This window comes from Bubalus bubalis, chromosome 1 (assembly GCF_019923935.1).
Source record: "Bubalus bubalis isolate 160015118507 breed Murrah chromosome 1, NDDB_SH_1, whole genome shotgun sequence".
Classification (NCBI taxonomy): domain Eukaryota; kingdom Metazoa; phylum Chordata; class Mammalia; order Artiodactyla; family Bovidae; genus Bubalus; species Bubalus bubalis.
In genome coordinates this window covers 71293231-71309053 of record NC_059157.1, presented here as the reverse complement: position 1 = coordinate 71309053, position 15823 = coordinate 71293231, and the positions used below count along the sequence as shown (strand labels likewise).

The 15823-nt window shown below is 36.6% G+C and overlaps 1 protein-coding gene across 9 annotated transcripts in view; it reads left to right on the top strand.

Annotated features, from left to right (window-relative positions):
- The window catches only part of ROBO1 (roundabout guidance receptor 1), a 1291095-nt gene extending 1279726 nt beyond the window's left edge, over positions 1 to 11369 (top strand). For all 9 annotated transcript variants that reach the window (XM_045165076.1, XM_045165073.1, XM_045165072.1 and 6 more), the window contains 3 exons: positions 1847 to 2155; positions 8235 to 8428; positions 9665 to 11369. In XM_045165076.1, the coding sequence (XP_045021011.1) occupies positions 1847 to 2155; positions 8235 to 8428; positions 9665 to 9679 (518 nt within the window). In that variant the 3' untranslated portion in view covers positions 9680 to 11369. The remainder of the gene's footprint in view (positions 1 to 1846; positions 2156 to 8234; positions 8429 to 9664) is intronic.
- The last annotated feature ends 4454 nt before the right edge of the window (positions 11370 to 15823 follow it).

Sequence of the window (15823 nt, the reverse complement as noted above, 5' to 3'; positions counted from 1 at the left end):
CATGCTCTTCCTTTGCAAACCATCTCTTTCTTATCCCTGCATTCCTCATCCAACTAGTTAACTGTGGCAAAAATCTTAAGTTACCTAATGAATAGTCTTCTGGGGCTTCCCTGGTGGCTCAGTAGTAAAGAATCTACCTGTGATGCAGGAGACCAAGGTTCAACCCCTGGGCTGGGAAGATCCCCTCGAAGAGGAAATGGCAACCCACTCCAGTCTTCTTCTCTGGAAAATTCCATGGACAGAGGAACCTGGTGGGCTGTAGTCCATGGGGTCACAAAGAGTCAGACAGGAGCAACTGCACACACATCATGCTTCCCCTGCTATTTTCCATTGATCGTTAAATAATATTGATTTTTATTCCTTAAACGCTCTCAGGCACATCTACTCTCCATCTGAAAGTCACCAGTACAATTCTATCTCCTATCATTAATTACTGAGTTATTAAAATAACATTTTAGCCTCCTGGATTTAAGACTTTCCTTTTAATTCATCCTCCATACTACAGCCAGAACAAACGAAAACTAGAATCTGTTCATACTCTTCTACTAAGTTATCAACTATTACTAGGTTATATATATTTTTCCCCTGGAGTGTATCTAGGAGTCATTTTTAAAAAAATAATGTATTTAAAGAAAATACATTTTCTAGATATAAAATTATATGCCTACTTTTATTTTTAAGTATGTCTATGAGAAGTATAATTATATATAATATCCAATTATTTATAATATATTAATATATAACTATAGATAGATAAAAATTAACTTATATGTGTACTAGTGATTATCTAGTTTAAAACCTCCATATTACAAAGTGGAGAGAGCATACCAATGCAGGTAGATTGTGAAGATTCAATAGAATGAAATGGTAGTATAAAGAACACTGAATCAGAAATTAGGAATCTGAGGACATTAGTCCTGGTTCTGATTATATTTAGCTTTAAGTTTGGAAAATAACTTAAGATCTGTGTGTTTGAACTTCCCTATCTACAAAATGAGAAGGGATTCAGGTAGATTAGTGATGGCAAAGAGGTCTCAACTCAAGTGCCAGTCTCAATCAATCTGAAGTGGTTGCCTGAAGAGTAAGGATATCCTTCTGGGATCAACAACATTACAGTGAAATCAATTAGGAAGATCTGCCATGAAGGCAATGGCACCCCACTCCAGTACTCTTGCCTGGAAAATCCCATGGACGGAGGAGCCTGGTAGGCTGCAGTCCATGGGGTCGCTAAGAGTCGGACACGACTAAGCACCTTCACTTTCATTTTTCACTTTCATGCATTGGAGAAGGAAATGGCAACCCACTCCAGTGTTCTTGCCTTGAGAATCCCAGGGACGGGAAGCCTGGTGGGCTGCCATCTATGGGTCGCACAGGGTCAGACACGACTGAAGCAACTTCGCAGCAGCCGTGGTTGGGGGAGAAAAAGCTATAGCATATATGTCCATATTAGCCATCCCCAAACTAACTAATCTCTAAGTCCCAGCTCTATGATTCAATATTCCTGTGCCAGATAAGGGATTCCCTGGTAGCTCACTGTGTAAAGAATCCATCTGCAATGAAGGCAGACTCCAGTTCAATTCCTGGGTTGAAAAGATTCCCTGGAGAAGGAATAGGCTATCCACTCCAGTCGTGAAGCTTCCCTGGTGGATCAGTTGGTAAAGACTGCCAGATAAATAAAAACGAGAGTACATTAAAATTGTTAGTCTTCTTCTTCTTTGGTTGTCTTCAATTGTTCAATTCTTTTAAGATTATTATTTCACAATTGAATGTGACTCTAATGGTAACACTAATGTTGACAGATTTGGAAATGGCAGACTTTCACAGTATATTAAATACTTCTTTTCAGATCTTCCACCTCCCCCTGTGCCACCACCTGCTATCAAGTCACCCACTGCCCAATCCAAGGCCCAGCTGGAGGTTCGACCCGTGATGGTGCCAAAACTCCCTTCTATAGAAGCAAGAACAGACAGATCATCAGATAGAAAAGGAGGCAATTACAAGGGGAGAGACGTATTGGATGGAAGACAAGTTGCTGATATGCGACCAAATCCAGGTGATGCCAGAGAAGCACAGGAACAGCCAAATGATGGGAAAGGACGAGGAAACAAGGCAGCAAAACGAGACCTTCCACCAGCAAAGACTCATCTCATCCAAGGTACTTATTTAGTCAAGCAGCCAATAAATACAGATTGAACATGTTTGCATGGTACACAGTTAAGGCTCTTTAGGATCAGGTACAAAGGGTAAGATTCAGACATTTGCTCTCTATTGGAGGAGACAGGTATGCACCCAGGTAATTTGAATACAATCAGTTCTAATACATGATATTATGCACGTCTTCCTTGAAGAGGTGCCAGTTTAGTTGAAGTTTAAAGGAAAGCATGATTTACACAAGTTACAAAGGAAAAGGAGATTTCTGAGAAAGGAAATAAATAGAGGCAAAACATGAAAATGTGAAAATGAATGTTTTGTGAATTCCGATTTCCAGTTTGGCTGGAAAATAAGATGCTTGGGTCCAGGGACAAATGGCAAAAACAAAACTAGAAAGGTGGTTGAACCTGATTGAGGAGGCCAGGAATACTATTTTGAAGAGTTTGGGATTAATGATATGGACAGCGGTGAGCCAGCAAAAAAATTAATCAAGATATTATGTAATCAAAAATAAGAATTAAAAAAATTATCCTTTTTTTTTTTTTTTGCTTAAAAAAATAACTGACAGAGCTCTATAGTGAAGGAGGAGTCTGGAATTGGGTAGCTGAGGGTATCAGAACCTTGCAAAATAATCTAGGTATAAAATATGAAAGCACTGAATTAAAAGAGTTGTGCAAATTAAAAAGAGAAACAGCCTATATAGGCATTTCAGAGATAGATCCTATAGGACTTGGTGACTAATTGAATGTAAAAAAGTAAAATGAACTAAGGGAGTAAAAAAGTTATTCAAATGTTAATTAGATGGCTTTCCATGACTGTACAACATAATTGTATTGAACAATGTAAAGAAATGAGGAAAAGGATAAAAGTCTTATGGAAAATAACTTCAGTTATGACTAGATTAAGGTACTGACAAGAACATAGAAATGAAAAAATTCAGTAAGAATTTAGAGAACTAAGTTTAAAGATCAGGAGAAAGGTTGTACGTAGAGAATGGATGTTGTTCACCTCAGCATCACAGAGGTGAAAATTGTTTGAATTACAAAAGCTAAATTATCAGCAGTGATGTAGGGGATAATGTTTAACAATCAATTCTCTGGGAAGGAAACAGAACAAGCCCCTAATTTGTAGCCATTTGCTTACTTCTGTTGTGTAATTACATCCAAAATGGCTAGTTTCAAGCGACTAATATGAAATCAGTGTTATGTGGAGTTCGGAGGAGAGGGGTATAGTAGACCCTTGTGTGAACATGTCAGCTCTCTCCAGCACACCACAGAGATGACTGTAAGGATACTGCATGATGGTTAAGGATACTAGTGGGGAGAGCAAAAGGATGAGGGACTAGACAGGGATGGGGAATTAGAGGTACAGACCACTACATACAAAATAAATAAGCTACAAGAACATATTGTACAGCACAGAGAATATTGCCATTACTTTATAATAACACGAGAATATAGCCATTATTTTATAATATATTATAATAACTTTAAATCACTATATGCTACTAATACAATATTGTAAATCAACTATACCTCAGGGAAAATAAACGCATTCATACATACAAACATATGTTAGGCAGAGGAACATTCTGTACAGAAACTGAAGTGGAATCAACCCAGTGATATAAAGTAATCAAACCATTCAAACTAGAAAGAATAGTACCCTGGAAATAATGGAGAAGGACATTTTAAGATGGGAAGGAATATAAAATGGCACAGAAGTGAAAGTTGAATGTGAATGGGGGTAGGGTGGGAGAATGGCTGAAGGACACAGAGATTTTACAAATGTTTATTTTGTGGGTGGTATTTAAAGATCAAGGGCTTCCCAGGTGGCTCAGTGATAAAGAATCTGCCTGCCAATGTAGGAGACTTGAATTTGATCCCTGGATCCCGAAGATCCCCTGGAGATGGAAATGGCAACCCACTTCAGTGTTCTTGTCTGGGGAATCCCATGGACATAGGAGCCTGAGGGAGCTGTGGACCATGGGATCGCAAACAGTTGAACAAGGCTTGGTGACTAAACCACCACCACCATTTAACTTTTTTAAATCAAATAGTCACTATAGAATCTCGACTTGTAGGGTCTGGAAAGTAAATGAAAATTGTGGAAGGGATGTGATAAGTATGGGCTCTCTGCAGAAGGTTGGGAAGGAGAGACGTCAAGATAAGATTTGACAGGAAGGCAGAATCTGTGGAAATGATTTTAGGTAAGATATTTGAACATTAGTATAGACTGAGGAGAAGAACCTATTTAGGCAGAAGAGATACAAGAAAAGAAGGTAATTGATGAAGGAATCAGGAAAGAGTGATGGGGAAATGAATCTTAGAAGGCTGTAAGTGCAGTTTATAACTACAGCTGTTTTCAAAGCTGCAGTTTGATAAGATTGGACATCAGTCTGTTCTGTTCATTATGGGCATCTGGTCATTAGCAACTTTCTTTCAATATAGAGGACAGGTTCACTACATTTTGTGATGGAAGCCTGAACTCCTCACTCTGGCATGGACTCTGCAATGAAGTGATGGTAAAGTTATGAGTTTTGCACAGATGCCTCCACTATATGACCACAGATTACTTGGTTACATCACTATAATATGAAGTTTGAAAAACTGTGCTTTTTTTTTTTATCAAAAGCCAAGGTGATCTGAACTTTTAACAATTATACTCCAAGTAATAATTCATAAATCAAATGTCACAATATAACTTATGAGATTTGTATCTGACCTGAAACTACAGACCAATTTGCTGCTCACAAGCAACATTTCTCCAAAATAAGCTGAATTCTTTAGGAGAAAATTTAACAACTCAGAATGATTTTGGTGTATGTAAAATTAAAACAAAGAGATGAAATTATCTTTGTGTCTTTTAATTATCATTTCTGTGCGTTCCTGTAATTTTAACCTTCATAATTCAGTTTTTGCTATTTATAATTAAAGAGGCTCCCTGATTTACATCTGTAACAAATGGTTATTTTCAATTAAGGAGAGTGGTCTTTTAGATTTCAAAGTCTGATCTTTTTGCTGACATTTACCTCAGTTAGTTCAATTTATTTCTATATATATCAAACATCTACATGTTATGAAGCATTGTACTAGTCCTGAAATTTATGTGTATACATGAACCTTGACCTCAAGGAGCTTATAGTCAGGGAAGGAGACAGGTAATCTTTATTCACAGATACACCCATATTTGATAATGTTTATGGTGTCATGATACTTGAGAGTCCAGAGAAGGGAAAATTAGCCCAGTCTTGTGGGTGATGGAATGTAAAGAAAGACTTCTTGATCTTTCCTAGTGGAAATGACCCATAAGCTGACTTTTCAGGAGGGTGGAATTTAGCTTGGGCAAGAAGAGTAGATAGGTTGTTTTGGCAGAGAAAGTCAGAATGAGAAGTTGAGGTACATTGAGGAGAATATAAGAAATTCAGTGTTATTAGACAGTAAAAGTGATCAAGATGAAGCTCTTGAGATAAATGTAAGCTTACCTCATGGAGACCCTGTAGTTCCTGTAAAAGGAAGGTAGCTGAGTGAAGTAAGTTTAGAGGGAAATAACTCAAGAAGCAGAGACCCGTTAGAAGAAATTTACAACCTCAGAAGAGACATGGAGAATATAAACCAGGCTGTGGGAGCAGGGATGACTGAGGGGAATAGTCAAGAAACTTTTTAGTTAAAATCATCCTTACGTGTTATATATTTGAATATGTGGAAAAGGTTCATTTAAGAGGTTATGGGAAGGTTGTTGGAAAGGAGAGAAGATATTAAAATAATTCCAGCTTTCTATCTAAGATATCTTAAAGGTTAGTGATGCCATTAACTACATTAAGGGATACAGAGGGGGAAGAAATCTCAGAGGCATGGACATGGTAAAGTCAGTGCTCAATCTGTGGAGTTTGAGGGGCCCTCAAAAGGAGGCAGTTGGGCAGAGTTCAGGAATTATACATTAATAACTCATCATGGTGAAATAGTAAAGCCACCCATTTATTCAGTCAGAATATTTTTTTTTAATTTATTTATTTTCATTGGAGGCTAATTACTTTACAGTATTGTAGTGGTTTTTGCCATACATTGACATGAATCAGCCATGGGTGTACATGTGTTCCCCATCCTGAACCCCCCTCCTGCCTCCTTCCCCATCCCATCCCTCAGGATGATCCCAGTGCACCAGCCCTGAGCACCCTGTCTCATGCATCAATAACCTATTATATATCTAGGTGAGATGGTATCAATACACAAAGCCAAGTATCGGTCCTCATGGCACTCTATTCTAGAAAAGGTACAGTCTGAGAGAATGGATGAACTCGCCCAGAGTAAGTGGGGAAAAAAAGCTTTTATGCTCACACACACACACGCACACTGGGCTAAAAGCAGAAACCGGCAAGAAGGGCATCAACGTGTAAGAGGCACTGCATAAGAAGAGCCCACCAAAGACAGGCCAGGAAGCGGGGAGAAGTAGGAGCTGAGACTAGTAGTGTTTACATTGGCTGTGGTTTTCAGATGAAGGGCAGTGAGAAGTCTAGAGACCTAAGGATTGAAACATGGTTAGCATTATCAAAGTCAACAGGGAGTTTTCTCAGTTCCCTTGTAGTAGTAAAGTGGGCATAAGTAGATTTCAGTGAAATGCGGAGTGAATGGGAGTTGTAATGACTAATACTGAGTCCAGATTACTTTTCAAGAAGCTATGCTAAGCTATCAGTAGAGATAGATTTATAGATTTATGTAGAGCACCGGCTTAAGGGGAAAGTCTTTAACCAAAGAGAGAGAGAGAGAGAGAGAGATATTTACAGTTCCCTGTGCTATCCATAGGATCTTTTTTTTTTTTTTTTTAACTTTACACTATTGTATTGGTTTTGCCAATGATGTAGTTTGTCAAAAGCTAAGTTCAGTAGAAAAAATTGGGTGAAACAGAGACAGAAGATGAAGGTCAGAGAGGGCCAAGTTCAATGAAGCTAGCTAGGTGCTTGTATAGTGATCCACATGGACTCTGAAACACCAGAGAATCAGAAGTCTGGATCAGGAATGAAAGTTGTGATGAATACAACAGGAGAGAAGTAGCATCAAAGAGGATGATACAGGTTACATAACTCCACTGCTTGGCCCTCACAGGAATAGGGTGTTTTTGTTCAAGGGTGGAAGAGCAATGATTTATAGCTAGTGTTGGTGACCTGAAAGCAAGCTTCCCTTCTTCCACTGTAAGGAACTTCAGTGTAGACTCCCTGGGAAATCAGATTTCATTTAGGCAATGTGGATGGTAGAGAAGCTTTTGGGGGAAGAGAACAAAAGGGCATGTGGAAGGGTTTGGTTTTGTTTTGCTGTGCTCTGTTTTGATGTGTTTTGTGTCCAAAGGTTAGAATGGACAGGCTTTGGAGAGAAGTGAGCAGTTGAAAGATGGAACATTAGAAGCATCACCAAATTTAAAGCATATGGAAAGAGTCATTCACAAGACAGCACTTACCAGGAGTGGCTTGATTTTTGAAGCTAGCAACAGTGTCAGGCTTCTCAGATTCAGGGTTCCACAATGTAAATATGATGTTGAAATGGAGGTGGGCATCTTGGTATCAAGGGCGTGAACCCAGGTTTGACTCTGTTTTGGTGGTTCAGTAAGACTGGGATTTTTTTTTTTTTCCTATCAATGCCTAATAATTCCTCCTTAGTTTATTTACGTACATACTACAATATCTCATGTGTTTTCACATCAACTCCTAGTGTCCTAGTAGATACTGTTATCACTTTTTTTTTAAAAAAGAGGAAACTAAAGCCTGAAATAATGGGAGATAACATAGTGAAGGATAAGACTGGAAGTCATGTCTGACTCCAGGTTTGGTTTCCCACTTTTAAGGATGTTGATCTCAAGTGAATTTGAGACAGATAAGAATTTATGAGCAGAATCAATCTAAATCCCAGCCACTACCAGGAAAACAGCAGGGTTGTTATTTTTGTTTTCAATGCCTTATTCATTATTGTTAATGTCCTCATTTATTCCTCAGAAACACTAATGTTTCTCCATTCCGATTTATGGACATAGTGATACATTATACAATGAAAATGTACACCGGGCTTCATATGCACTTATATTTTATTACACAGAGGATATCCTGCCTTACTGTAGACCTACTTTTCCGACATCAAATAATCCCAGAGATCCTAGTTCTTCAAGTTCTATGTCATCAAGAGGATCAGGAAGCAGACAAAGAGAACAAGCAAATGTAGGTCGAAGAAATATTGCAGAGATGCAAGTTCTTGGAGGATATGAAAGAGAAGATAATAATGAAGAATTAGAGGTATCTATAATTTTTTTCAAGTTTCCCACTGTGAGACTAGTTTTTATATAAACCTCAAAGTTTAAAGCATTCATCAGTCTACAGAAATGTTACTATTTCATCACAAACCCTGTTAGTGATGACAGCAATTGAAAGTCTTAGAATTTAATGATTTTTCTTGAAATGTGTTCCAAAGTTTTAAATGGTAGTAATGGTTTCTTTTTAGACATTAGCATTCATATTCAGATAGGAAATTTGTATAACAAATATGTTGTTAGGGAATAAGAACTATTGATCTAGATAATTGTAATTCATAGTATTACAACAGATTATAAAAACCCAGTAAAGTGATAGAGTTATAAAATGCGAGTGAGGGTGTTTTGCCTGTACTATCTGCCATCTAGTGATCACTGGGATTAATCAGGACGATTTGAGCAATTACCTTTCATCTTCAGTCTTTTGAAAATGGGAAGCTAATACTTACCACTGACCTTCCCAAATAGAGAACACTTCTTGATTCAAAGATATCCTTTGTTGGAATCTATAAATAGTATTGTAAGGTAGAGTTGGCAGTAAGTCACATTATATTATAAAATCATCTCCTGTGTTTAAGACTGTGTTTTCACCATTCAATGAAAAGATAAGCTGAGGACAAATTTCTCTTCCTACAAATAAATGTTATCTCGAGCAGATTGTTAGTAGAGTGTTAAACTATAACTTTGTATAATAGAAGATGAAAAATTATAATTAATTATGTCTAATTGAATTTGCTGTTATGCCCAATGTATTTTTATTTTGAGGTTTAGAATAAGAAGACTATCCTTTTGCACATGCTGTTAGAAAAGTTATTTTTCAGGTTTTTGGTTTAGTTTTTGTTTTGTTTTTAGAAGAGCCCTTTGAGGGCACAAAAAGTCAATATAGGCAACCAGCTACTTGAAGCCAGTAAAAATTGAGCTATCGTATTGAGTTGAGGCTGGGGGGTAGAAAACTTGGCCTGCTCTTGTTCCTCTCCCTGTGCCACACTTCCTAATCCCCAGACACTGGGTGGAACACAGTTCAGTACTTGTTAGAGAACTACTGGATTTGCCATCAAAACCAGCTAAAGTTGATGTATGAGTATGTTGCCATGAGCACTTTTCAGTGTATGCTAGGGAATGAATGAAGAAACAATGTAATAATAAAAGCATGAAATAAATATGAAGTAGGACAACACTCGAGGTTTTATTTTCAAATTTAACAGGACCTTATCTCTTACAGGAAACTGAAAGCTGAAGACAACCAGAGAGGATTATGAGATCTAATGTGAAAGTTATCACTCAAGATGCCTTGTGTCAGATGACATAAGACGCCAGATAAAATGTTCAGTGCAATCAGAGTGTACAAATTGTCGTTTTCATTCCTCTTACTGGAATACCATTTTTTAAATTTTACTGGGGTTTTATCATTGTTATTTGATCCCTATCCCTAGGAAGAACCTCCCTATTCCCCTCGCTGTTGGAACAAATCATTTCACCTTGCTTCCGGCAAGGGAAGTATTTGACTTCTTGCTTCAGTCATCAGCCAACAGGAGAGAACAAAACAGTTCTTTTGCATTTTGCCCCTGAGATATAGCATTGCACCGCTTATATACCAAGCCAATTTACTGATCAAAGATGCAGAGTTGACGAATCAACTTCATGTCAAGGGCTCTAAAGATATAATCTTTCTATAACCAACTGCTAATGCAAACTAAAACATAACTTCATTTTAACATGATTTTAAAATCAGTCTTTCATACCACCCTCTGCAGGGAGAAAAAAAAAAAAAAATACATAGCAAATGCAGGACAACCATAATCAATTTGAAGGGGGTAGAAACATTGTAAATATATACTCTTCGCAACCCCTGGTGGTACTTTATTTTGTCTTCATTTCAATCACTGAAGTATATTGTTATCAGAAACTTACTTTTGGATAAGTAGGTGTAAGCCAGTTGGATCTCTGGTTGTCTAGTCATTGTCATAAGTCAGCCCAGCAAAAACCTTGTTCTATTTTTCAATCAAAAAGCAATTATAAATGCATATTACCAACAAATGGATGTTTTTAATGACCAATTGAATAAGGACATCCCCATCTCAACTGGCCTGAATTTCTTCTGGTAGTGTCAGTTCAACTTTCGGAAGTGCCACTTAAGGAAGTTTGATTTTTGTTTTTGTAATGCACTGTTTTTAATCTTTTTTTTTTTTTTTTGGTTTTAAAAGCACAATCACTAAACTTTATTTGTAAACCATTGTAACTATTAACCTTTTTTGTCTTATTGAAAAAAAAATGTTGAGAAGCGTTTTTAACCTGTTTTGTTAATGCTCTATGTTTGTATTTGGAATATTTGAATGATGACAGATGGTGAAGTAACGTGCATACTTTATTGTGGGCCATGAATGCAACGGTTCTTACTTTTCCTGGACTGAAAGAAAAAAAGGTTTAAGTTTGTTATGGCCATTGGTTAAGCTTAGAAGATTTCCTTATAAGCTCAAATGGAGGCATTACTTGCTTTGAATTGCCAAATGATGTCCTCTGACTGTAGATTTTTATGACCCTTTTTTTTTGTTATATAAATTTCATTGACTTTATAATTGGTGCTATTTGAAGAAAAAAAGTACATTTATTCATTTATAGGTATCAGTCCTGACCCATCCCCCTAGCCCTGCCATCCCCCCAGAAAACAAAGCCAAACAAAACTGAACCACAAAAAAAAAAAAAAAAAAAAAGCTGGTGTTCACCAAAAACTAAATGTGTTCACTTAGATAATTTGAAATTTACATAGAAAAGGTGTGCAGTACTAAGGGAACAATCCATGTGATTAATGTTTTCATTATGTTCATGTAAGAAGCCTCTTATTTTTAGCCATAATTTTGCATACTGAAAATCCAATAATCAGAAAAGTAATTTTGTCACATTATTTATTAAAAATGTTCTCAAATACATCATTCTTCCTTGTGTTGATTTCTTTTTTTTCCATTGTGTGATCAAACTTATTCCATTTAATCACAAAGTTGTGCTGTCTTAACATTTCATACTATATTATCAAATGAGTAAAAATTCCCCTTTATGAATAGCCAGGTTTTACTTATAAGGAAAATTTCTCATTTTACTCTTCTGAAATTAAAGATACAAGGTGAATCATAAACTAATAGTCATTCAATCAGAGAGTAACTTTTAATTATTATTAAGAATGTACTAAAATGTTTATATGTACGTGCCTGAATTTTAGTTAACTTATTTCTGAAATGGTCAGGATTCAACTATGATAGATCTGATTTGTAAACTTTGAACTACTTAAGTTTTATCAACAAGAAAATTATATGAATCCAAAATACTTATCAGTAATTATCTGCTTTATTGTTCCAAATTTATGTAAAATTCTGACAATTCCATAACCTATCATGTACCAGATTGCACATTATTGTTCATTAGATTAAAGTCAGCATATTCAATTATTCACCTTTGGAGGAATGAAATGAGCATCTTGTCTTAGACGTTTCAAGAGCAACAGAATCTACTGAAAGTTTTTTTCCTGTGACTTATATACTGCTAAATTTTTTGTTGGCCACAATTTGAAAATATGGGAAAAAGGTAAAAAAAGGGATAATAATTTGAAATTAATTTTACAAAAATGAAGCAATCACCAGCATCTACATAAAGATGAAAAGGTTCATAGGTTAAGAAGTCAGTTTCCAAGCTATATCGAGGGAAAAAAATTGGAGAGATACGTTTGAAGGTGTAATTTTTCTTTTCTTTTGGTGAGTTGACTAAAAGTAACTTAATCTCTCTTTATGGTGAATGATATGCATATAAATTACGTGTATAATTATACACATAAATTATATGTATAATTATACACATGAATTATGTGTATCAGAGCTCCTGGGTTTGAATCCCAGTTTAGTCATGGGCTATGTTTCCTTGGACATATTACTATATTATTAACCTCTAAGTTTCAGGTTCTTCACCTGTAAACTCAATAATACCTACCTCATGTAGATGTTGTCATGATTCAGCGAATTCATGTGTATAACATGGACTGTGTAAAGCCCCAAAACAATACAAGATATTGTTGTATTTATGAACTGAAAACATTGCACACTTGCTATCTTCACTTTTCACACATAATTTGTTTGCAAAACTTGCAAAGAAGTTTTTTTAACAAGGTCAAAAAATAAGTGTGGTTCAAGGATAGGGTGGTTCCATTTCCAGTGAGTAAAGTTCACTGTCAAATACCTAATCATGGAATAAATTCTTAGTGTTTCTCCTTGTTTCCTTGCTTTTGAATTCTGGAGGGTGAGGATATGACATTTTCAGCACATATTTCAAAATTCAGGGGTACAAGCATGTCATTTGAGGTCTCAGTGACTAGACTAAGTGTCTATTTTGGGCTGCTTTTCCGCCTAATTGAAGAAAATACTGTCTTAGTTCCAGGGCAACTCAATTATCTCTTTCTTGGTCATTCCATATATGTAGTCTGGATTTTCTCCTCTCTTTCCAGTCTACAGGGTAGATCAAAATTTCAAATAGTACCTAATTTCATGGGTAGAAAGTGTGGGAGTTCAGATGGTAGAGGCCTTGGCAATAGTTCATAGATTAAATTTTTGCAACAATTAGTTTGACATGGGTAGGTTTAATCCCTTGCAGGTAAGGAAACCAAGATTTTGAAAAACTAAAAAAAATGTGATGAAACTCTCAATAGGGAGTCATAACCAGAGTGCAGATATAAATACAGCTTTAAAACTCCTTCTTATTCCAGGAAACAAAACTGCCCCTTAACAATTAGAAACTTGATAACAAAACTTAGAAACAATTCTTTGTTTCATTAATTATAACAGAATCAGGGGAAATGGTGTCTTTGTTGGGAGTGGGAAGTTGAGTGGATGCTAAATGTTCTCTGCTGTTGGCACCAAAGATTCAAAAGCTCCATCATCTTAGCATGTGTGCTCGGTCACTTCAGTCGTGTCGGACTCTTTGTGACCCCATGGACTGTAGCCCAACAAGCTCTTCTGTCCATGGGATTCTCCAGGCAAGAATACTGGAGTGGGCTGCCATTCCCTCCTCCAGGGGATCTTCCTGACCCAAGGCTTGAGCCCACGTCTCCTGCATCTCCTGCATTGCAGGCGGATTCCTTACCACTGAGCCACCAGGGAAATCCATTATCTTTAATTAATATATAAATCTCAAAGTATTGCTTAGAGTCCAAAGGCCTTTTTGTTTGGCCATGTTATGTGGCATGTGGAACTTCCCGAATCAGGGATAAAACCCATGGCCCCTGCAGTGGATACCAGGAGTCTTAATCACTGGACTACCAGGGAAGCCCCAAAGGCCATTTTAAAAATAAGAAATTATAAATGTTAATTTCTGAAACAACAGCAAGTGTGTGTGTGGATACATACAGAGATAAATAGATAGATACAGGTTTATATAGATATATACAGGGTATGAATCCCATATTAACATTCCCCAAATTAATCTGACTGAAAACCAACTGAACTTTCCAAGAACACATACTTTTGTTTTTTCAAAACAACTTGGGACATTGCTCAAGGTCATACAACATTGCTTTTTAAGTCAGATTTTTTAATTGCTTTGCCTAACCCAGTAATCCCTTTGCTCCCACTTCAGCCTCTCTGTGGGAATGAGAAATATTTTGGAGAGGTTTTAACTCTTCTTTCAATCTGTCTTTTTTTAATGGGCTGAGACATTTTTTGTAAGTAAAATATTTTACCATTTTGAATGCTCGAATACTTTGCGGAAAAATAAATCAAGAAAAATAATAAATTACTTTGACTAATAATACACCTATGCATAGGATTAGCACGTATTCGGAAGTTAATATATTTTACCTGGATGATTTACTATCAACCACCATTAATTAAGCCCCACATGTTTCAAGTGTGCATAATTAAGCAATTATTTTGAATAAACTTGATTTCTTATCCTGTATATAGGGTGCCAAAAATATGACTACTGGACTATTAAAAAAAAAAAGTCACCCTCTACAATGTAATCAAAAGAGTTTGATTAAGTCACTTATATACTCAAGCTCTCTACCCTGATTTCAATCTAGGCATTCATTTATTGATCCATCAGTCTACTAAGCATCTACTACGTACTAAGAACAAAGATGAATAAGCTCCAGAAATGCTTTCTGAGAATGTAATGGGAGGCAAGTACACACCCGACAGAGTGTGAACAAGGTAATGAAAGTATTTACATGGTTATTTAGTCCGTTCAAGCAGCTATAACAAAAATGCCTTGGACTGAGCAGCTTATAACCAACAAAAATTTATTTCTCACTGTTCTGGAGGCTGGAAAGTCTAAGAATGAGGCACTTACAAATTTGCTTTCTGGTTCATAGACTATGTCCTAATATGGCAGAAGAGGAAAGGGTGTTCTCTTTGAGGTCTTTTTTGTAAAAGAACTAATCCCATTCATGAGGCTCTACCCTTACGATTTAATCACCTCCTAAAGGCCCCACCACCTAATACAGGGTTTCAAAATATGAATTTGGGGGGACACAAATTCACAATTGCTTTATTTTATATTTAATTTCTCTCTTTCGTATAGAGAGAGCATCAGTAGTGATGCTTCTGAACAGATATATATAAAACACATAAAATCTAATTCAGTGTGGCTAAGCACTGAAAAAATTATGGTGTAATAGAACTGAAAAAGCACAACAAAAGTGCTCTCAGCAGACACGGTTCAGTCACGACCCCAACTCTTTCTGTAAATGTCTTTGCTTTGTTCTACATTATTTTCTTTCTCCAGCTGTTATAAAGATGGTCATTAATAGACCAAGCCTCAGGCACACATGACAATATTCAAAGGCCAAGAGACAAAAGCAAGAAAAGTCAGTGCTCACTCCAAATGTATCCCAGTGATCTGAATTGTTACACATGTGCATTCCAGGACCAATCCTGTGTCTAGAGAAATACCAAGTGCTGTTTGGCTCAAGTCTCTATTCCTGTAGACTCACTGGGTCTTCCAGTGGAGTGTATTGAGTGTATTAACTCTGAAGTGTATGGTCTGTTTGTTGAGGAGAATGGATAATGGAATACACTCAACAATTAACAACACACACATTCTTGTTCATACATTTTGCAATGAGTCTGTGCTCTACCTTTTATACATAGCTTATATAGTAATGATTTTATTATTTTTTTAATGCAAATTTTTGGGGCACTCCTCTCATCAGGAGGCAAAGTCTATTATTCAACCCTTTCATGGTAAAATTGTGACTAACTCAACCAATAAAAGAGAGTTACTGGCTTTTGAGTTGGGCTCCTTAGGTCCACACATCTTCCCCTTGGTTTTTGAACATTTGCTCTGTAGAAACTTGCTCTTGGAAACCAGCCACCTAGAAAGGTCTAGTGTTGGTCATCAGTCT